Source organism: Cheilinus undulatus, linkage group 5 (assembly GCF_018320785.1).
Source record: "Cheilinus undulatus linkage group 5, ASM1832078v1, whole genome shotgun sequence".
Taxonomy (NCBI): Eukaryota; Metazoa; Chordata; class Actinopteri; order Labriformes; family Labridae; genus Cheilinus; species Cheilinus undulatus.
In genome coordinates, this window is record NC_054869.1 from 51,549,643 (window position 1) to 51,573,863 (window position 24,221).

The window sequence follows — 24,221 nt, forward strand, 5'->3', positions numbered from 1 at the left end:
AATTTATTTTAGTGTCATAAGCATTCAATTTTTTGTTTTTCAGTAAAACTCATGCATGGTGTTGTGTCTCATGGCTCTTTGGATCACTGAAATCAATCTCAGACACCTGTGATAATCAGTTTGCCAGGTGAGCCCAATTAAAGGAAAACTACTTAAGAAGGACGCTCCACATTATTAAGCAGGCCACAGGTTTCAGCAATATGGGAAAAAAAGGATCGCTGCTGCTGCAAAGCCTCAAATAGTGTAATGCCTTGGACAAGGTATGAAAACATTAGATATTTCATGAAAGCTTAAGCATGATCATCGTACTGTGAAGAAATTTGTGGCTGATTCAGAGCACAGATGGGTTTGTGCAGATAAAGGCATTATGAGAAAGGTTTCTGCCTGACAAATTCATCAGATTAAGAGAGCAACTGCTAAAATGCGATTACAAAGCTGCTGTTGCCTCTGGAGTCCCACCAACCTTAAGGTGTAGGATCCTCTAAAGGCTTGCAGTCATGTATAAACCTACTATTTAGCTACCCCTAACCAATGCTCACAAGCAGAAATGGTTGCAGTGGGCCTAGAAACACATGAAGACTCATTTTTAACTGTCTTGTTTACTGATGAAATCCGTGCAACCCTGGATGGTCCAGATGGATGGAGTAGTGGATGGTTGGTGGATGGCCACCATGTCTCAACAAGGCTGGGATGTCAGCAAGAAGGGGGCGGGGTCATGTTTTGGGGCTGGAATCATGGGGAGAGAGCTGGTAGGCCCCTTTAGGGTCCCTGAAGGTGTGAAAATGACCTCGGCAAAGTATATAGAGTTTCTGACTAACCACTTTCTTCCATGGTACAAAAAGAAGAACTGTGCCTTCCGTAGGAAAAATGTTGCAAAGAATCCCTCTATGTCATTGGCTGCTATGGGCATAAAAGGAGAGAAACTCATGGTTTGGCCCCCATCCTCCCCTCACCTCAACCCTACTGAGAACCTTTGGAGCATCCTCAAGCTAAAGATCTATGAGGGTGGGAGGCAGTTCACATCAAAACAGCAGCTCTAGGAGGATATTCTGAAATCTTGCAAAGAAATTCAAGCAGAAACTCTACAAAAACTCACAAGTTTAATAAATGCAAGAATTGTGAAGATGATATTAAAGAAGGGCTCCTATGTTAACATGGAACTTGGCCTATTAAGATCTTTTTGATTGAAATAGCTTTGATTTCAGAAAATATGTCCTACCGACACTGCAAATTCAACAAATGACCATTTTTAGTTCTTTAAAACCTCTAAAATGTTTTAAAACTCTGTTGTGCATATTAATGTGGACCTGTACATTATGAGTTTTTTATTTTTGAAAAATAATAGTCATCATTGGGAGGTTTTTTCAATAAAATCTGAATTATACTCAAACGGTTGATAATTTGAAAATGATACTGACTGTCATTTACATCAACTATATAGGAAAATCAGAGAAAAATATCAGTTGTATAATAATTTGGACCGTGGTGTAGAGAGGAGAACATCATAAAAGAAGCGTGTGTGATTCATTCCTTTAAAGGACTATTCCCACTTTAGAGCAGTAAGTTTGTAGATGGTTCATTCAGCCCATGCAGGTGTATGTTTTTGCAGTAAACACGGCAAACACGATTAACTGAAAGCTGCTGCAATGGGAGCTTTTGTTCAGTTCTAACTAGTGCATCCACAGGATGTAATGACACACATGTGGATGACCCTGTAAAGCACAGAGTGGTTATCTATTATTCATCTGATCTCAGGTTAGGTGTGGCATGTGACGACTGCATGCCTGACTCTACGTCTCCATTTGGTGCTGGCAGGCAAACAAAGAAAGCAGACAAGATAAAGAGATGTGAGATTAGAATAAAAATGTTTCTCTTAGGTGGAATGCATACAGGTTGAGCACAATACCTTTGCTAGCATTTCAGTAAAGGGCAGCTGAATTTTAATGTAAATCTGCCCTGGTGCCCCACTCAGATTATGCTCTTCTTCTACTGTTGTTTTTTATGTAACAAAGAAAGGCCTGTGGTTATGCAAGCCTGTGGAGCGCACTGTCAGACCCTTTGCTACAGTAAAGGCCACTGGAGAAGAAGTGTCGGCTCCGATCACGCCGCAGAATGTGTGAGATCCACTGAACGCTTTTCACCTCACACACTGCGATTCATTGTTAAAAGCAAGCGTCCTCTAGGTGTGTGGGATCGGGGTTGTGTGTGGGGGGGGGGTGAGATCTGTAAAGCCACACAACAGGTTTGATGTAGATTGAACTGGACCCGTGTGTAGTGGAGAGAGGAGGGCGAAAAGAGTTCACCTCTCTTCTATCTCTCCGACTGCTGTAAAGTGGTGTGACAGCATGGCTGGTATTCAGACACGGGCAGCGGCAGGCTGTTCAGGACAAGTCATGTCTCACTACTCCTTTTTTGCCTAAATCACCTGTCTGGGCTTCTACAGAAGATATAACAGCAGTGGTAGTAGGGCTGGGCAACACATCCAGTTATATTTTTTCCAGTGAGACAAATGACACTAATGTTTACATCCATATGTTGATGCTGATTTTAGCTAAATAGATGCTAGGTCCAATGGTTAGTCCTTATGGGGAATTATAATGTTAGTTATTATGCGTAATTCAGAAGGATTTATATTCCAGTAGAGCTGGCAACCATTTTTTAAAACATGAAAAACAGCTGACTTTCAAAAGTTAATCACAATTAATTACAGTTTATGGATGTAAATACAATTTTAGCATTGCATATTTAAAGGGGACATATTTTACCCCTTTAAAACAGGTTTATTTGGTCTCAGAGGTCCCCAAAACATGCCTGTGAAGTTTGTTGCTGAAAAAACACTCCAGTATTGGATTTTTGTATGTCTAAAAAATCTTCTGTTTCAGCCCTGCTCAAGACGAATTGTTTCTGTGTCTGTGGCTTTAAATCTTACTGAGCTGTCTGTACCCCCCCCGACCACGTCCATTTCAGGACATGGATGTGGCTTCATGGATGTGGCTCTCCTGATCCTAAGAGGAGGATCAGGAGAGAAGGGCAGAACTTTCTTCCAAGCGGGGGGGGCATCTGAACTTGGGGGCGGGGCTAATTCTCCACATGACATCATGAGGGGAAAATCTGAGAACAGCTTGTTTTAGCACACATTTTCTGAAAGGTGGAGAAAGAGAGAGGCGAATTTATTTGAAACTTTGTGTTATTTCCCAGAAGTCGTACCCCCAGCCCTGATCAGCTGATACCAATTTTTGCCTCCCAGCTCCCACAGCAATCACAGCTCAGCATCTGAACATAGCGGTCTATTTAAATATAACGTACCTCTCATTAATCCCTGCTTGCATTGATGCTGATGCACCATGCTGCTGTTGCTGGCAAAGCTTCACCTCCTCCACCCCAGCTGTCTCCTTTATAGCATACAGCTGCACCCTCATATTCAGATTCATGTTACTATGGATTTATTGCTTCTGAAATCATTTTAATTGTTTTCAAAGCACATGCTCATAAATGTATGTATACAGACGAGGAATACTAGCTATGCACTCCCTGGAAAGTCAAAGCATGCTGCTTGACCAACCTGGGGAGCATCTTTTCAGTAGAGCCTTCTCTGCCGAGTAAAACTGTAGATCCATTTTGTATAAAATGGTTAAATGTATGATTACTTCCTGGCTGAATGTAGGTTATAATATAGAATGATTTTTTTACTGTAAGTTTTTGAAAAACAACCCAAGACAAGGAACCTAATAACAATCATGTACTAAACTACAATTGCAATATTATTTTGCATAATCGCATAATCATTCCTGCAAATCTTTCAGAATCTGAATAAAGGCTAAAATCTTTAAATGGAGATTTGTCTTTTCAAAACCCATGGTATTTAAGTGTATAGAAATTTTTGACAACCTCATGAGTTTCTCTGTAATTTTTGATAATTATAAAATAAAAAAATTTCCTAATATTGAGTGTGTATGACTTCCTTTTTTTGCGGTGGTATCTTACAAGTTTCAATGTTGTCTGACTTTTACTATAATAATAAAGTTTGTATCTATGGTGTTGTGATGACCATTTGTTATTTATTCCACAAAAAAAAATATTGAAATATGTGGTGCATGTCATCATTAAGCTAAAAATATTGTGATGCCATTTTTTTTTCATTTAAATTTGCTCAGCCCTACAAGGAAGCTCCCCAGTGCAGAACCAGTCGCCGCACTTTTAATTTTCATTCAAGTATTAAACCACACTCTCAGCTTTCAGGAAAAACTGAAGAAAAGAAACCTGAGGTTTGTAAAATACATCGTATACCTGTCTGTAGGGCCACTGCCCCGTCACTGAATACAGATGGAGTTGATGTGAGGCGTTAACCCCGGTGACGCCCTTTGTTGTTGACATGATAATATCACGTCAGAGACCCTTAGGCTACAACTATGACGAGCACTGAGGTCCTGGATAAGCTTTCAAGGCATGCTAAAGCTTTCAGGTATGACCTCACATGGAGACCCAGATTCCATTTAGAGTCCGGGGTCCAAATAAACAGCATTAATTAACCCTCACTATGCAGACTGCCTTAACGGTAAACAGGGCGCCATCTTAGGTCGATTCATATTTAATGAGGAGTGTTAGGGTCCACATGCTAAAAAAGCATTTATATTTGGATTCTACTTTCCATTAAGTTTTTTTCTCATGCAGTTGCAGCAATATTTTTGAGTTTATAGAGTCAGAACTCATCTATATTTTACACTTGCATCCTTATTAATCATTCTGGTGTAAGACTCGATAAATGAGTCGATAAAAGGGCTGATCTGACAGTCATGTTCACCGCATTCATAATCCTCAGTCACAGGCTGAAACCTAGACGTAACGCAACACACAAGACAAAGAAAAGCAGCAAATCTTCTCAGCAACAAAGCTGGAGGAAAATCAATGTTTCATATTTTTGACAGAGGAGATTAAGTGATGATTAGTAATGTTGTTTTCACTCTCACTGATTAATCAAATTTATGTACGGTCATAAATACTCTTACAACCTCCAGAGAAGAGTTTGGCTTTCGTTGCAGAGGATTCCACGATGATTTGATCAGGACAGTAATTTTAAAAATGTCAAAAATGTGACTCTTCAGGTGGATGAAAGAACCGCATAAAAACACAACTGGCCTTTTATAATACACCACGAAAAATCTTCTCAAGTGGCGACTTAATGCTCAACTACCGATCACCATAGGATGCCCCCATCACAACAACCAGAGCTCTGCTCCCGCCTATTTCTTCTAAACCGTTTGTTTTGATATGAAGAGCCATTTATGACTGTAGCACAGCTTTTCTAATCCCCCTCCTTTCACTGAGGCTAATGCTGACTGTAAGGTAGCACGGAGCATGGAGAACAAAGGGTCAGTGCAAAAAACATGACAGCACCCCTGTTGGGACGAGCCAAAATCAATCAGAATATTAAATAAAACAGTCTGGATTTCATCTTCAGGCTTTGGGGCCTGCATGGCAAAATAACTCTAATTTATCATCGTCTGCACAGGGAAATAATGATATTTTAATTGACAAAGACGACCGTGTAGGACATTTTTATTTTGGTCCCTCTTATAAATCTAGATTAGTGTTGGGCAATAAACCAAGTTTTAATTTCAAACACAATTTTGATGTCTAACACTCACAGAAACAAGATTATCATGGTTAAATTATTATTTTGCTGCATGTTGTGTTATGCTTATTTAGTCTGTTGGTTTTGTCGTGAGGTGAATGTTTCAGTCTTTACTGCAAAATTTTTGCCATTTAAAGTAATTATGTCACAACTTCAAATATTTAAGTGTTGAGTGTTTACATTTTTTAGAAATGCTCATTCAGATGTACCATCAGTGAGTAAACTTGTTTTTAATAGCTATGATCTTAAAATAATTACAAAGCCCTAGTATAGATAATTAAAAAGAATGGACAGCCTCCAGGTTCTCTCCTCTTAGGCCTGAGTTTTATAAATGTTTCAGATGCATCAATATTGTTCAAATAGGATATAAGGTAAGATATCGATCCATGCTGCTTTAAGTAATGTGTTTCTTCAGTCTTTGTCTGACACTTGGTTGGTGACCAAAGAAAGAGGCCAGGCTCAGTAAAAAAGATTCCTGACTAGGCCTGGGCAATATGGCCTAAAATTGATATGCTTATATATTTTTGCTATATCCCAATACATGATATTTATCGCGATATTTTGAAATGTCCTCTAAGTGGCTGTACAATGTTCAATTCAGCCCTAAATAACAACAGTATGGTGATTTAAATAGACCATTTTATTGGATTTTTAAAAAATAGAATGCAGAAAGGGTAAAAAACAATTTGAAGTGGAGCATTTCAAATCATTATTGCTGAATTTATTGTGCTCTGATTGCACTTGTATCACCTGACTTTAATGTACCTTTTCTGATTGATATGATGTACAGTATTTTTAACTTGCTAATGTACTTTATGTCTTTTGAAGATATTTGATATGCATTTTCAATATTTTTATGCTTGACGTCATTTTAAATGAGGGCTCGCTCTCAGTTTAAATAAAGATAAATAAATAAATAAATAAAAGTCAAGTTCAGCACACTGTTTTGAAAAAGAATTCAATCTTTTAACAAGAAATCATACATACATAAATCGTGAAATACTCAGTCTTTTACAGTGTATGGACAGTTCTGAAATGTTTTCTGTGTTATGTTTACTATTGCTGATTATGAAATGATTATTTTCTTCATTAAGGGTAAAGCAAACCTTCACAAAACTCACCAATCCTGCATGCAGCCGACAGTCAAAACCCTGCAGTCTAGTCCACCATTCAGGCTCAAAGCTTTGATTACATTAGTCCAGTATCTGTGCTGATAAACGCTGGACCAGTTTCTGACAAGTTCATGACATGAGAGTGTCTTATTCAAGAAACTCTTGTGTGATCATGGGGGAAAAAGCTCATCTGGAGGTGGCAACATTATACACATGATTTATACTCGATGTTTGCGATATAGTCATTTTATACATCACACGTGGCACAAGCCGTGATACATTGAGTATACTCGATATATCACCCAGCCCTATTCCTGACCATAAGAAACCACCGGCAGCAGTGTGCTAATTATCAAATCTAGGGGGCATTTCCATTTCTAGAAAATGCTACAATATTGTTAGTAAATTATATGTCATAAATGCCCAATATTGGGTAATTTATTAGAGTTAGTAGGGCTGAACAGTTTGCAAAAATAATCTAATTGTGATCCCCCCCCCCCCCAAATATTGCGACTGCGATTAACTAATTTGTGATTATTCTTGAGTAATTGTATTTTTTGACAAATTCAAGCAATAAATAATTCCATAAATAAGACCATGTGTATTGAAGACAATGAAATTATTACCGAAGCAATGAAACCATAGTAGCATGAATCTGAATATGGGGGTGTAACAAGCTTTAAGCTATAAAGGAGGCTGCTGGGGTGGGGGAGGTGAGGCTGGCTACCAGCTGATCCCAGCTGGGGAATGACTTTTGTGAAGTAATGCTAGGCTTCATCAGTTTTAGAAAGAATGAGCTAACTATTTTAGCTAGTATTGCAAATTTGATGTCATTTGCTTTGTTTAAAGGAATTATTATTTTTATGTCACTCATTTTGGTTGAGAAAAACATAAAACACAAAAAGGAGGATTTATGTAAACCATTATTTAAAAAATGACACTTGAATGTTTGCATAATGTACATAAAATCTCTGCCACTGCAATATTAATATATCAATATTAAACAAATATTGCAACTTCTGCGATTTGAAAATTGCTGCGGGCCATATTGTGATTTAATCTAATTGCCCAGCCCTTGTAATTAGTTATCAAAGATTGCAGGTAAAATCCTGCACACTGTCTCAGTTGCATTGATACATTGGTAAAATTTGGGAAAGAAGGTGTAGAAAAACCTTGTTCTCATTTTTTTGGTAAGGGGACCATTACTGATCATTAAGTTTCTGTTTTTTACATATCATTGCATTTTTGGAAATTCTGAAAACATCAGTACAAAGAAGTTAGCTAATGTTTTGCACAAGTTAGACAGTTTGTGGAAGTTTGTCTACATTTTAGATTAAAAACTGTCCAATATTAGCTGTCTTCTAGTTGTTGTCACCACTCTAAGTTTTACAATAATTTGATGTTCACTAGAATTAAATTCAAGGTTAGATTTCTTGAATTGTGCAACTTAAAAATATAATAGTGCATGTCATGTCTCCCATTCACCTGAAAAATATAGAGATGTGATTTTTGGTCCATACTCCCCAGCCCCTCATCCTCTCATGTGCTTAGATACCCACATTTATGGCTCCAGCAGACTTCCCCTAACATTAAGGGTCCGCTCTAGATAGCATCCCTCAGCCTGTGCTAGGGCTGAGGACCAACACATCCACATGGATGCTGGTGTGTGAGAGGAGGGGCTCCATCGTCATTGCTCATTCATGGCTTGCTTGGCCTGCCTGCTTGGCCATTTTGGTTGGATGGCCTTGTTCTGTGCATGCCATGCAAACAACAATAGAGGAGATGAAGCAGCTATTTTAGCAGCTTCTTGTAATTTCCTGTTACTATCAAACATGCCTGCTTTAACAAAAAGGGATCAGGGGGTCTGTATGGGTGCTGTGTGCACTGATGGATTGGATAAATTGCCTGAACAACAAGAGGATCAACCTCACACCCCCTCACAGCCCCCCTTTTCCTGCCCACTGTAACACTGGCATCCTATAATAAAAGGCCTCTGGAAAATATCAAAGGCTACACAGCAAAATTCATGCTGTGCATGGATAATGCTTTATTAGTATGATTTGGTCAAATTGGGATTTATGTACTGGTTGGGTAGGCTATACCATGCAACCTGAGGGGTCTGCCCATTGTTGCAATCTGGTTTATTCGGTCGCTCTCTGCGTCAAAAAACCACCGTGCGACCACCCTGCTCCTTCTAGCAGCCTCTATTAGACATGAATGTTGTTTTCTAAAAATGAATGCTTTTAAAAATGATTAATCCCACAATTTCAACCCCAATCCCCTTCTATTTTTACCTGATTCTACAGCACCATAAACCACAGCTCTCTATTTAAATATTTTGTTTTTTCCTATTCCTAGAAGCTCTCTAAACAGAATGTACTCACCTTGAATATACTCTGGAAAGGTAAAAGATGGGTCCATATGGGTAATATGTGCAGCCCAGGCATCGTTTTCAGTGCGCTGAGAGACCATGGTCTGCAGCGTTTTCTCTGGAGTAAAAAGTGATGTCTGGACATCGGTGGATCTTTTGCTTGTAAGCCTGGATATCGGCGCTGTTATTTGATTTTTTGTGGCTGAATTTGATCGAGTATCCTGGGTTGTAGCGGTGGTAGTCGGGTCCGTTGTATGAGGGTGGAAGGTGGTTTCAGTTTTAGAAATAGGGCTAGTAGCAGTGGTGGTAGGGCCGGCAGAAACAATAGCAGGCGCCGGTGTAAGAGGCCCGAGGGAGACGCTGCTCCCGGGTAGAGGACGAGGCATGTCGGTGTGGAAGGTCTCCCAGGTGTCGGAGGCTGAGCCGGGCTTTCTGGTGATAGGCGACGCATCGTAGAGGCTGATGCGAGGTGCAGCTTCAGAAAATCCAATATATACATACAAAATAACAAGCAGAACCGCAGATATGTACATCATTAAGGATGTTCGCCTCATATTCACTTTCAGCTCTCCATGTAAGCCCCAGTAACGGTCTTTCTCAGACCTTTCCCTGAATAGACGCGTACTCCACCATTGATGTCTCCCGGCGGCGTACGCTGCTGTTTGTTGCCCTATGAACCACAGTCAACACTTCACCTGCCCCGCAACCTACCATGATGCGTCTGTGAGTGACGTACTGATCAACCAATAGGACGCGAGATTGGGGATGCACGCTCTTTCCTTGATTGGACAGCCGCTGAAACACCCTGTGGAGACACATTTGTAAATTATTTAATGTCTTCGCTCCTCTGAAAATGATCAAAACATAACCTGTTTCCATTCATAAATTTAATATGGATATTTAAAATGTATTTTACCTTTAAAATAGAGCTATACTGTTTGTTACTGTCATAGCTGTACACATAACAGACCAGATGTACACTACGTTAATTGTAGAATTCCCTTTGTCGTGGGAATATCACAGATTAAGCTTCAGATATCCCACGAATGACATTTGTCTATGGTTTCACATCAGTCTGATTCTTTCTGGTATCAGTGATTTAGAAATGAAAACATGTAGACTGAAGGCTTAAATAAAAGGCTAAACCCATGAAACAATGTCTGCTTGCATATTCTTTTCTTCATTACACACCAGAAAATGTACCGTGTTTTGATAATGAGTAGAGAAACCGTCATTTCTGACAGCATTTTAATGATCACGGATTGAGTCTGCTGCTTTTCAACGTGTTATACAAATCTGTTTTATTCTATTTTATTTTGTAGGCTTTCACAGGAAGTAGAAGCTTGCTTATTACTACACCGTACCCCTGAATAAACCCAGAGAATGGACCCTCCCCAGATGTGATTTATTGATAAGCATGTGTGTTGGATCAGTAGCATTGGTGCTAGCATCCTGGCTAACAGTTACCTCATTTGGCAAGCTATTATTGAGTTGAAATTTGTGTTGAAATGATCATTATTCATGCTACTTTTAACCAAGTTAACCAATTTTTCTACCCATTTTGCCAGTAATTTTGTCAACTTAAACCATTTTTGCTGCTTTTTTGCAATTTTGCAACTTTTAAAGAACATTTTTGACCCATTTTTTGCTACTTTTTGCCACATTTAACCCCTTTTTGCTACCTTTTTGATGCTTTTTTGCCTAATTTTGCTATAATTTGGACATTTTTTGCCAATTTTTCATCATTTTTACTATGTCTTATCAACTTAAACCCCTTTTGCCACTTTTCTGCCACCTATAACCTATTTTGTCACCTTTTGACACTTTAAACCCGTTTTTGCCACCTTCTTGCTAATTTTCAACAAGTGGCTGTAATGGCTTTAAAGTGACAAAATTGAGTAGAAATGTGATGAAATGGGAAAAAATGGATATAAACTGGTATAAAGGGGTTAACTAAGGCAGAAAAATAGGCACAATTTGGCAGAAATTGGTTGAACTGGCAAAAATGTGCATATCAAATAACGAAATGTGGTTAAAATTAGCAAAAATAGGTATCCGATGTGGTTAATAGTTACAATACGGGGTCAACAGAGGCAACAATAGGCAGGCAACGACAAGAATTGGTTTAGAAGTGGCAAAAACAGGCAGGAAAAAAAAGTGGTGGAAAGAGTTTAAAATATACAAAAATGGGTTTTAAGTGGCAAAACTGTGTTGAAATTGACAAAACAGGTTAAAATTGAGCAAAATTGGTATGAAGTGGCAATAGTGTAATTTAAATATATTCTTATTTCTTTCTTTTTCTTATTATTAAGGCATGTGGAGACCCCCTCTCAGTGTCTTGCGGCCCCCAAAGGGTCCCAACCCCAACGTTGAGAACCACAGAGATAACAGACTTGAAAGTAATTTGAGGAGAAAACTTTATCACACTTAAATGCTGTACGCCTGTCATCCTCCAAGTGTCACCCAAAGATGCAAAATGTCTTGCTTATAAGGCTTTTTCTCCCCCTACTTTGATTTCGATCTAATTCCATTCTCCATTCAGTCTTGTGAATTAGTGAGGTTTTTTATTATATCCCAGGTCTGAAAAAAACAGCACACTGAAAGTTTTTGGGAAATAAGGAAGCCCCATCAGCAGTGAATGAATGTTTGTTTTCAAGACACAGCAGACCACCTACTTTATCTAAATGATGACTTCTTCGACTCACATTCCTCATTTTGACAGCATTTTAATCATTTAGGAATGTATGTCCGCTGGCTATAACGTGCTTTGACACGCTGTTCGCTATAGACTATTTTATTTTGAAGGTTTTGACAGGAAGTAGCAGTAGTCTAGTTTTACTGGCTTGAGCGTAATCTAGGCTAAATCAAATTGGAGTCATCTGGAGACCTTCTTATAATTTAGATGGAGAGATGCAAGGATACTTCTGCAAGTTTTGTTTTTTTTCTCATTTTAGGATACTCAAACTAAATTTCGATAGACTGAGATCTGATGTAAACCAGCACATGGTTTATAATTCCTCTACCGCCCCCAAGTTATTTTATGGTGCCACTGCATCTCAGCTCTCACTATTATTTCATATTCGTTGCTGTCAATTTTTGAATTTATTAAAAATAAATTACATCTACAATCTCTGACAACCTAAATACCTTTTGGGGTAAAGTAGCAGGTTATTAAAGTTTATCCAAGAAAAAAATAATAATACTGATTATTCTCATGTGTATTTATTTTTAAATCACTGTAGCAAAATAGACCCATAAACGCCAGTGGGAATCTGTGAAAAATAAACCTAGTCACATAAATAATATGATTACATAAACGTGTAGTAGACCTACCTTCGTCTCCATATTCTAAAATATTATAAAAGGCGTTTTTCAGAGCAGGCCTGTGGGCTTTATACACTACACAGCAACGCTGATGGGAGAAGGCCTCCCTGTTCAGTACAGCATTTAAGTTGTAGGCTGTGAATAATTCGTGCCAAATTTCTGCAGGAGCATAAGAAAACATATGAGTAATCTACTTACAATAAGCCAGCAAAAATCAAGTCAGACAACACATCCCAATGACAGAAAACCTTCAGTGAAAATAAAATTAAAGGTTAACGGGATTTTAAAGCTGTGTACGGAAGAAAAGTCAACTGCTTTCAGTTTCGTTTCATTTTTTAATTCTGTTGACTGTACAGCTATGTACGGAGCCCCTCCGTAGGGCTATGATATTTTTGAGGTTACTTTGGTTTTGCAGATTATGGCTCTGCAGTCATTACAGGCGCTAGATGGCAGTAAAGAGCAATTTCCTGGTGCATTCAAATGGTGTCGGAATAATTTGAAATATCAGAATGAAAAGTTGCAGTGAATTCTCGCTCCAGTGGGAGATATAGTTAATGCAGAAATTTTTCAGCATGGACAAAGCAGAATAATTTTTGGTGAAAATAAACAGTTCCATGACAATAAGAAACATTTAACTGTTTATTATATGGATAGGTTTAATCGATGTACCTCCTGTTGAACATTTTAACATTGTGTTGTTGTATGCACAGGGTGATCAATAATAACAAGTCTTATGATTTTATTTACATTAAGACATTAATTGAATATTTGAAATGTAAGAATCCAACATTTTTGCCCTACTTTATACATTCCGTTACCTTATGCTTCACTTTTGCATGTTGAAATTGAAATCACGTTTTAAACACTTTGATGTACTTGAATGTAAACTGGGATTTCTATGAGAGATTATGGCTTTCATGCAGTAAGGGGACTTTACCAATAGGCAAAGGTTGGCAATTGTCTGGGGCCCCAACTAGTCGGGGGCCCCTGAACACATAACTAACAGCCTTTCCACTGCACCTTCTTGTCTTTTGACCATTTACAATTTCATGGGGTTTGCTACACCAGGTAACCTTGGTCATGTTAAAGTGGCAAAAAAAATTTTTTTTGTTGAAAAATATAGTGTCAGTATTTATGTGAACAACATCTTTTTTTTTTTACTTTTAATTTGAAAAACATCAAAAACAATAAATATGGTTTAACTGTTATTTTATAAATAAATATATATATTTTTTATAATACCACCAATTTTATAATAAATTTTATGCAAATACACGTATTTTGGATATTTCGAATGGTTTTGGTGGGCCAAAAAAAAACTACCAAATAAGAAAAAAATAACGAAAAATGGAAACTTTTTTTTTTTTTCGAAAACTGTTATTTGTATGCATTTTAAAAACTAAACTGTATCTCAAATTTGTATAAATAAACTTTATGCCTTTTTATTTGCAATGGCTTTTAACACATGATTGGCTTAACATTTTGATATGCATTCTTTTAAATATTGCTAGTTCTTTATGTTTTTGTGGGTCAGTTATTGTGCTTTTACTGTTTTGTCAAAGCCTGTAAAGCACTTTGGTCAAATAATGCTTTTTTATGTGCTATATAGATAAACTTCGACTTGACTTGACTTATAGTTTGTATAAATATATAATTTATATTATATTAAGTCAAAATTTGTATTTATCTTCCATTAACATTTGTGTAATTGTGTAAAAATAAAGATGCTATTTTAGTATCACAAAGCTCTGATGTAATTTCATTACCTGATGCCCATTTAGAGTCTCCAATATGCATTTTGAAATCCACCTGGACATTTTCTGTTGAAAACAATCATTTTCTGTTGGATGTAGATCAAGTTATGAATTGGACTTTCTTTGCTGAATAGGAATTTAAATGGGGTGGAAAACAATGGATGTAGAGGGCCCCATGTCTGTGTCACCTAGGGCTCCAAAATTACTAGATCTGCCCCTTTATGCAGTAATTTAATATTAGGAGCACACGGCTTTTGCCATTGGTAAGTTTTTCATTACCTTCTTTTCTCAGTTTATTTCAACTAAAACTGGTGAATGTACAAATAATGCACACAAAAAAGTTAAATCATGGGATAAACTTGAAGGTAATTTACCAAAGAAGAAATGGAATGATGATGTAAGTAAGTAAAAGCCAAACAAACAAACAAACAAACAGAAAACAGGTTAAAATTAAATTAAAAAGATGCTATGCATGTTTTAATAATTCATGAAATTTTTTGAAAAAGCACATTTAAAAATTTGTATCAACTACATGCAAAACGATGTTTGTATACATCTAATAATGTGTGTTGTAATTTACTCTTTATAGTTGATGTTTCAGCATTAGGCAGATCAGCCTAAACTCATTCTCTAAACGGGTCTTATGTTCTGCAATTAAAAAAAAACACTGCTTTAAGCACTAAAATGCTGGTAGATGCCCACGCAGAATTGTGAATTAGGGCCGTCCGAGGGTACGCGAATGCACCATTAACAGAAGTGTGTTGCAGGAAGTTGCGCATGACAACTGAAGAATAATGGCGCCTCTAGACTTGGATAAATATGCAGAGATCGCAAAACAGTGTAAATATCTTCCAGAAAATGATCTCAAGGTACGTGAGACTTTATGGAAATGTCTTTTATTTCCACTTGTGATTAGCTTAGAATGCTAACGCTAGCTCATCTTTGTTTTGAGTTGTAACGACGTACTTAGCTAGCGATAGCTTTGGCTAGCTTGTAATGCTAGCTTGCTGACCTCATCCCTTTGCGAGGAAATCAAACGTTTCCAAATAAAAAAATGCTCTCTAGCAACGAAACCTACATACAAACCAGGCCATGTTAATACTGAAAATGCTACCGAATCAAGGATGTGACTGGCCTGCTCTTGTATGTCTGTATTCGCTGATGTGATACTAGAATGACAGCTGACTGTAATCAACATTACGGACTGAAAATGTGTCTACTGATTCATAACTGTGACTGTATGAGATTTGGCAAAAACATAACGTTCTGTTTATTTTCTTGAAAAAATATTTTAAGTGCAGTATTGTTATTATATTGTTATTGGTATTATTTCATTACACTCAGACTGATACATTTCAAATGTTTATTTCTTTTAATTTTGATGGTTTTGGTTTACAGCTAATGAAAACTCAATATTCAGTACCTCTGAAAATTAGAATATTACTTAAAACCAATATGAAAGGATTTTTAACACAGAACTGGTGGACTACTGAAAAATAAGAACATGTGCAACACTTAATACTTGGTTGGGCCTCTTTTTGCATAAATTACTGCGGCAATGCAGCGTGGCATGGAGGCAATCAGTCTGTGGCACTGCAGAGGTGTTATGAAGCCCAGGTTGCTCTGATAATGGCCTTCAGCTCTTCTGCGTTGTTAGGTCTGGTGTCTCAATTCTCTATGGAGTTCAGGTCAAGCCACTTTGCTGGCCGGTCAAGCATAGGCATACCATGGTCCTTAAAGCAGGCGTTGGTACCTTTGGCAGTGTGGGCAGGTGCAAAGTGCTGCTGGAAAATGAAATCCGCATTGCCATAAAGCTGGTCGGCAGAGGGAAGCACAAAGTGCTCTAGAATTTCCTGGTAGATGGCTGCCCTGACCTTTGACCTGATAAAACACAGTGGACCAACAACAGCAGATGCCATGGCTCCCCACACCACCACTAACCGTGGTAACTTTACACTGGACCTCAAACAACTTTGGATTCTGTGCCTCTCCTCTCTTCTGCCAGACTCTGGGACGTTGAATCCCAAAAGAAATGCTAGATTTACTTTCATCTGAAAAGAGGACTTTTTGGACCACTGTAGTTGCAGTCCACTCTTTGTGGAGCTCTCCCAAATTCTTAAATGGGCTTCATTTCACAGTTCTTACGGCTGCAGTTATCCCTGGTGCTTGTGCACCTTTTTTACTACATTTTCCCTTCCATTCACCTTTCCATTAAGGTTCTTGGATACAGCACTCTGTGAACAGCCACCTTCTTTAGCAGGGACCTTTTGTGACTTATCCTCCTTGTGCAGGGTGTCAATGATCGTCTTCTGGACATCTGTCAAGTCTGCAGTCTTTCCCATGATTGTGTATCTACTGACCCAGACTGAGAGACCATTTAAGGCTCAGGAAACCTTTGCAGGTGTTTGGAGTTAATTAGCTGGTTAGCGTGACACCATGAGTCTCTAATGTTAAACTTTTTCATAATATTCAAATTTTCTGAGACACTGAATTTAGGGTTTTCATTCTCTGTAGGCCATAGTCATTACAATGAAATAAACACTTTAAATAAATCGGTCTGTGTGTAATGAATCTATATAATATATGAGTTTCATTTTCTAAAATTGAATTACTGAAACAAATCAACTTTTTGGTGATACGCAAATTTATTGAGATGCACCTGTATGTACTGAATAAAAAATTAGCCACACATGGTTGAAGAATGGTTTTTGGTCTCCATTGGCCTGCTGATAGTTTGGCAGTGAAGGTTTTTTATAAGACTGTTGAATACCAGTACTAAATTCCACACCCGCTGACCAAATCCATCCTCTCCAAGTGCCTGCAGTAACCCTTCTTCCTCAGAAAACTCAGAAAGCTTTTAGCTCACCAGTCAGTTCTGAAAGCATTTTACAAATTTGAATCAGTTTAAATTTTAAAGATTAAAGCCTGGTTTGGGTCCTTGTGTAATATTTACAGATATCAAACAAACAAAAACAAATGAGCAGCAGAATAACTGGACGATAGCAGGAACAGCTTATGAATACCTAACAGAGTTTGTGCCCACATCCATCAGACTTATGAACGACTGATTTATTGTTGTTTTTTTTATAATGTGTGTACCATAATAAACCCTACATTATAAAAAAAAAAACAATCATGTTAACTATGTCCACACTGATGCTTTTACATGAATGAGTAGTTACAGATAGCTATTTGAAGGTGGCCAGTACTAGGTGAACCCCTATGCCTCATGTCTGTGTGTGTTTTCATGTAAACAGAGGTTATGTGACTACGTATGTGACCTTTTGCTGGAGGAGTCCAACGTTCAGCCTGTTTCCACTCCTGTAACAGTGTGTGGTGACATTCATGGGCAGGTACAAACACTTCAATCACAACAATTTTCATGTAGTTTAAATAATTTATCTATTATCAGATTTGTTTTTATTTATAAATTTAAAAAAACTTACTGAAGTCCAATATGTAGCTTATATTTTTCATCTGCTTGTGTCTTAGTTTTACGATCTTTGTGAACTCTTCCGAACTGGCGGCCAGGTCCCAGACACAAACTACATATTTATGGTCTGTACATCAAAGTTAGATTTTGATGCATACTTTTTATACTGATGGTTCTCGACAGCGTTGGTTAATGCTTTGTGTCATCTGTAGGGTGACTTTGTCGACCGAGGATATTACAGTTTGGAAACGTTCACCTACCTGCTGGTGCTGAAAGCCAAATGGCCCGACCGTATTACGCTTCTTCGTGGAAACCATGAGAGCAGACAGATCACCCAGGTTTATGGCTTTTATGGTGAGAACTGATTTATGTAACATGTTTTTGGCTGGCTTTAAACATTATGACAAATCTCTCTTCCTGAACACGTTTCTCAATGACAGATTGTGTTTTTGTTTACAGATGAGTGCCAGACCAAATATGGGAATGCAAATGCCTGGCGTTACTGCACCAAAGTGTTTGACATGCTAACAGTTGCAGCTGTGAGTACTGAAGCGTCAGTGTGCTTTTTACTGATTTTATTGGAAGTTTAGATGATAAAAGTTTGATGATGTAACCTAATAGTAATTATTCTTTAAAGCAGTGATACTCAATGTGTGGCTCTAGAGCCACATGTGGCTCTTTTGTTATTATTTGTGGCTCTTGTATGTCTTAATTTGAAATATTATTCCACCAGAAAAACATACAAAGGGGAAACTTTGAACAAAAAAATTAATCACATTAATCAGTTTGTTTCCCAGTCTTATGCAGAATGCTTTAATTGTCAAACTTAATTTCCCATTTTTCACCTTTTTTTTTTTTGCCACTTTTCACCCAATTAAGCTAACTTTGCCATTAAATACCACTTTTTTTTGCCAATTTTTGCCATTTCTTTCCCTATTTTTGGCCTTTTCACCATTTTTTGCCACTTTTTGCCCATATGAACCACTTTTTGCCACTAAAAAACAATTTTTTCCTTTTTTTGCCCATTTTTCCACTTCTTTTGCCACTTTTTCCCATTTTTGCCACTTTTCCCCATTTTATGTAATCATTTTTCGACTATTTAAGCTGCCTTTTTGCCCATTTTTGCAACTTCTTTTTGCCAATTTTATCCAATTTTGCCCCTTTTCACCATTTTTTAAACCTTTCACCAATTTAAGCTGCCTTTTGCCATCAAGCACCCCTTTCTTCCTACCTTATGCCCATTTTTGCCACTTTTTTTGCCACTTTTCCCCCATTTTTGCCTTTTTTCACCATTTTCTGCCACCTTTTACCCATTTAAGCTACCTTTTCACCTTAAGTACCCCTTTTTCCTTTTTTGCCCATTTGTGCCACTTCTTTTTGCCACTTTTTTCCTATTTTTTCCCATTTTCACCACTTTTTGCCCATTTAAGCTACCTTTTGCCATTAAATACCACTTGTTTCCTATTTTTTGCCCTATTTTGCCACTCTTGACTGTTTTTCCCATTTTAGTTACTTTTCTCTCAATTTTCTTTGCCACATTTTTGCCACTTTTGGACCATTTTTCTCCCTTAACTTATTTTATTGCTACTTCTAGCCGTTTTTGCCACTTTTAACCACTTAGATTTTGGCTCTTGCAAAGGTTTTTCCAACAATTTGGCTCTTTGGTTGAGAAGGGTTGAGTAACACTGCTTTAAAGGCTACAAAAGGGTTTATTTCTAAGGTTGACATACATAGGCACAGTATTTTAACTGCCTTGTATAATGGGACTGATCTGTGCCCATGTGCTTTGTTGCCATCATTTTTACATCTATACATACTGTAGGATGAATAAAATATGTTACATCTGCACATCTCTGACTACTTCATTAGGTTTAGTTCATAAGGTTTGTTTGGTCACCATTTCCTAACTGCCACAGAAGTGTGGTTTCCTGAACTCTTTCCTATTCATTTTAAATTTGTTAGCTGATGGATGAGCAGATCCTGTGCGTCCATGGAGGCCTCTCCCCAGACATTAAAACTCTTGATCAAATCCGAACCATTGAACGGAACCAGGAGATCCCCCACAAAGGAGCATTTTGTGATCTGGTGTGGTCAGACCCTGAAGATGTGGACACTTGGGCCATCAGTCCCAGAGGAGCCGGCTGGTTGTTTGGCGCAAAGGTCACCAATGAGGTACAGTGCACCCCTGTCATTTAGGTCAGGCCATGCCCTTTGTGAAAGGGTTGTGATGAACACAGGTATGAATTTAGGCCTTGTTTACACGACAACCTTCTGCTTCATTTTTCGTTTCTGTTTTTAAAGAGCTGCACGTTTAGATGGCATCATTTTGAAAACAATCTCTGTCTACACAAGACTGCAGGAAACACAAAAACGCTGTAGTAAAGTGATTTACTGAACAAGAATTCTGTCTCTACAATGAGGACAGTACTGCACAGTCACTGTTTTCATGGGTTTTTGATGACATGTAACGTTTTTATCATACACGGGTGCATGAGAGTAATTTATCACTAAACCCTCATCACCATCGTAGCGTGGCAGTGAAATTTCATGGCACATATAAACACAGAAATGCTTTGCTAGACCAGTCTGGTTATAATGTAGATATCCTTTGAGACAGTTTAATTTTCCACAGACACATTTTTCTCCTACAGCCTTTAATTTCTTGTGGATTTTCTCAGTAGCAGCAGGAAATAGATAGCCTTTTCAGAACGACATTTCTATTTCTCCTTTTTCTGTTTTAGCTGCTTCTTGGAAGTAATTACAGCTATCTTTTTCAACCTTAACACAGAAGCTTCAATCCTGTCTCCTCCATAAGCTGAGCACTGATATGATAGAGGAGACATTAGGGTCTATGGGCTGAATTTTTTGTGTTAAAAGTTTAAGAAAAAAAAGTCTAAATCACTTCCAAGAAGCAGATGTGTTTGAAAAAGGGGAAACAGAAATATCATTGTGAAAAGGCTCTAGCTGCACTCATGAGCAGCGCTACTCTTTATGAGAAAATCCATAAGATATTAAAGGCTGTAGGAGCTGAATTTGTCTGAAAAATTAACTATTCTCAGCAGATATCTATGTTATAACAAGACTGATCTTGCAAAGCATTTTTTTATGTTAACATGAGCTGTGAAATTTCTCTGTCGTGCTACAATGGTGATGACTGTGATAAAAAAGGTAGATGCAGTAATTTCCAAAATTTGTAGCATGACTTTATCTAAAGAAACTGGCATTGATAGCCTTCCAAACAAGAATAACATGTCCCCTTTTCTAAATCCAGCTGTACGTGACTTGACGAGCAGAATCGGTGGTAATTACATCAGACGGCTGGGGTCGAGCTGCCACGGCTCGGTTTAGAGTGTCGCGAGAGTCGCGCTTGATGACTGACTTAAGCCGTAGTGTGCATGAGCATTTTCAGAAAGTGTTGTTTTCCCTGTTTACATAGAGATGGAGAGAAGGCGTTTTTTAAAAAAAAAGTTCACTCTGGTGCCCGTTTCTAAATTGTTCCATTTTCAGGCCTCAAAACGCCATTTTCATGTAAACAGACTAGCAAAATGCTACAAAAGTTTTGCATTTTCACCAGTGTTAATTTTGGCAGTTATTTTTTTATTTTAGTCTAAGTTTTAGTCTTTAAATGAAATGCATTTTAGTTTTAGTCACATTTTAATCATTTCTGTCCTTTTTTAGTGTTAGTCTAGTATTAATCCATAAAAAGTCCTCACATTTTAATCGTTACTTTTAGTCCAAGCATTTATTCTCTTGCCTAAACCTGGTACCAAATCATTGTAGTGTGTTTTATGCACTCTGCTAAACCTGAGGTCCCTGCTTTCTACAGCTGAGAGGCAGAATAGCTACAGCTGCATTGTTTTATGACAGATTTACCCACAGTGGAGAAATATCATGGATTTTGAATGTCCGATGAAAACTACATTACCTTTTAGTCTAGTTTATGTCATCTTGACGAAAAATAAACTTAGTTTTTGTCAGTTTTAGTCATAACAGATCTATTTTTGTTTGTGTCATGGAAAAAAGGCTGTTGACAAACAGAACAGGGTTTTCCAGATGAGGTGGGAGTGACAATGACGTCCCCTTGACAGCACTGCTGCCTCAGAGTGATCTTTTGAGGTGGAGGACCCCCCTCCCCAGAGTCCCCTGGAGTGGTGGTGGAGCGTGGTCATTCTGAGCACTACCTGTTGGGGCCGTTGGCTCCAGCACCGGTGTTACTAAAGTGCTCATACTTCTTTAAGTTAGACACTTATATCAGTGATCATCAACTGGAGGCCTCAGGGCCAGTAGACTAATAAATTTAGTAAATGTGAAGAGGAAAAAAATGTGGTGCAGTATTAAAGGTACAGTGTGTAGAATTTGGCTGCATTTCACAGAAACGGTGTAAATGGGATATAATGTTTATATATTTATGTGAAGTATGTTAAAATAAGTGCACAATCATCCCCTTTAAACTTTCGTTTTCTTTTTACAAAATTAGAAAAAAGCTTTTTAAATTTACATTACTGTGGGTCGCCCTCATGGAGGCTGACATAACGAACCGCCATGTTGTCTATGGCAACGTTTTGGGGACAGAAAGAGTGAAATGCGATTTTTAAATACGAACCTGCCCGCCGGTCCTGAAAGCTACCTGGAGGGCAGGTGGAGAAGAAGACTGACCTATAATCTATAAAAATAATGGTTACAAAAATGAATGAATAAACCCTCACCTCGTCACTGCTGTAAATGATGTCTGGCTCACGATCCTTTTTGGTCTTCACAGGCTCTCGTCGCTTAGTGATGTGATATTTTGGTAACAGATTGGCTCATTTTAAAATCTGAACGCTAGATGTCACTAAAATTCCAAATTCTACACAATGCACCTTAAAGAACATCTCTTTTTTTCTCAAAAATTCTCTATGGCTATTTAACCAACCCCCAAAACAACTGAGACCTTATGGTAGATTCTTTTTACAGAAATTGCCCCGTCAGCCTTTATTAGCAAATATTCAACTAGGATTATGAGCTACTACTGTCAATAAAGCTTTGTTTTCTGTGGTGGTGGTGCACTGATTATTAGTGTGTGCAAGGTATGGAGCCTTTTGACAGAAGCTGCCTCACAACCAGTCCAATGCAGCCTTTACAGTCACAAAGGAAAATAAGGATCGTTTGATAGTTTGTTATCCTGAACACTTAAAATATTTTTCCTCTTTCTCATATTCTCTGCCTGTCTCCAGTTTGTTCACATCAACAACCTAAAGCTGATCTGCAGAGCGCATCAACTGGTCCACGAGGGTTACAAGTTCATGTTTGACGAGAAGCTGGTCACAGTGTGGTCGGCTCCTAACTACTGCTATCGCTGCGGCAACATCGCCTCCATCATGGTCTTCAAAGATGCGAACACAAGAGAGCCGAAGCTGTTCAGAGCAGTGCCTGACTCTGAGAGGGTCATTCCACCCCGAACGACGACGCCGTATTTCCTGTGAAACTATAACAAGGCAGCATTTTGTTTATTGCACAGATACCGCGTGACAGCAGCATTAGCACTTATGAACCCATATGAATATTTGTATAGTACATTTAGATTGTTTACAGTGCATTATTGGTGCCAACTGTTGATTATTATTCCCTCTTTGGTATTTGAGGCTGTCATTCTGCAACTTAAATCACATTTGTATTTGCAGCAAAGGATGTTTCCTCGAGCGTTGCTGTGCTTTTGAATGTTGAAGGGGAAGGATTAAAATGAAGCCAACAGACTGCTTGAAATAGTTTGTAATGAATCCGAATTTACTTTGAAATTACAAATCCTCCTGCAGAGAGAAATAGACCTGCAGCCCTGTATAAAATGTTTCGTTTTATTTTGTTATACTGATGTATTACATATAAGTGTAAAATAACAAGCACTGTACAAAAGCAAAACTATGTTCTATCATTACAAAACTCATGTGACAGTAGACTTACTGTTATTAGTGATTTTACTCGATGTAAACCTAAGAGTTGATGCACAAGCATTTACATTTTTCAGTATTGTCAATCCTGTGGTACCTAAAAGGACTTTCTGTTATTGCCAGATTTGAATCATTTCTTGTAATTATTCTTGTGTGTGCGTCTCCATGCAGTTTTTAAATAAAGAAAATCAAAATGTGGATATTGTTGTGCAAAAAGTCTGTGTATGTATGGATGCAATTGAATGGACTTAGCTGTATTAGCTAGAAAACTCTGCCATCAGTTTATGAATGAGGAGTGGATGGTGTGAAAGTGCTTTTAGTTGTCTGATTTACCCCCCCAGTCCAATTATGTAGACCACAGGTGTCAAACTCAAGGCCTGAGAGCCAAATCCGACCCGCAAGATGATCTCATATTTCTGTTATAACTGGCCCATCCGTCTGAGGTCTGCAGATTTCCTCAAGAATAAAAATCTAAACTTATCCTTGATTTAAAATATCCTTGTTAAGTCATAAAATCTGAAAAAGTAAGGAGTAAAAATATTTAGATAAGAAGTCTGGAATGTGGGAAAAGAAATTAATTTGTGTTTTAATTTCATATTTTCAATTTAGCATCTCACAATTAGGACTCAAACTTAGGATTTTGACTTTTAATTTAATACTTTGAGAATTTC

The 24,221-nt window shown here is 37.9% G+C and overlaps 2 protein-coding genes across 2 annotated transcripts in view; one reads left to right on the plus strand and one right to left on the minus strand.

The window, feature by feature from the left end:
* The window catches only part of si:ch211-158d24.2 (multiple epidermal growth factor-like domains protein 9), a 79,951-nt gene extending 70,178 nt beyond the window's left edge, over positions 1-9,773 (minus strand). The window contains exon 1 of the mRNA XM_041786636.1: positions 9,129-9,773. Within this exon, the coding sequence (XP_041642570.1) occupies positions 9,129-9,669 (541 nt within the window). The 5' untranslated portion in view covers positions 9,670-9,773. The remainder of the gene's footprint in view (positions 1-9,128) is intronic.
* Positions 9,774-14,951: 5,178 nt separating this feature from the next.
* On the plus strand, positions 14,952-23,748 carry LOC121510152 (serine/threonine-protein phosphatase 6 catalytic subunit). The gene is made up of 7 exons (XM_041788087.1): positions 14,952-15,062; positions 17,451-17,546; positions 17,686-17,751; positions 17,839-17,980; positions 18,086-18,165; positions 19,589-19,798; positions 22,840-23,748. The coding sequence occupies exons 1-7, from the start codon at positions 14,988-14,990 to the stop codon at positions 23,086-23,088; spliced, it is 918 nt and encodes a 305-aa protein (XP_041644021.1). The 5' UTR covers positions 14,952-14,987; the 3' UTR covers positions 23,089-23,748.
* The last annotated feature ends 473 nt before the right edge of the window (positions 23,749-24,221 follow it).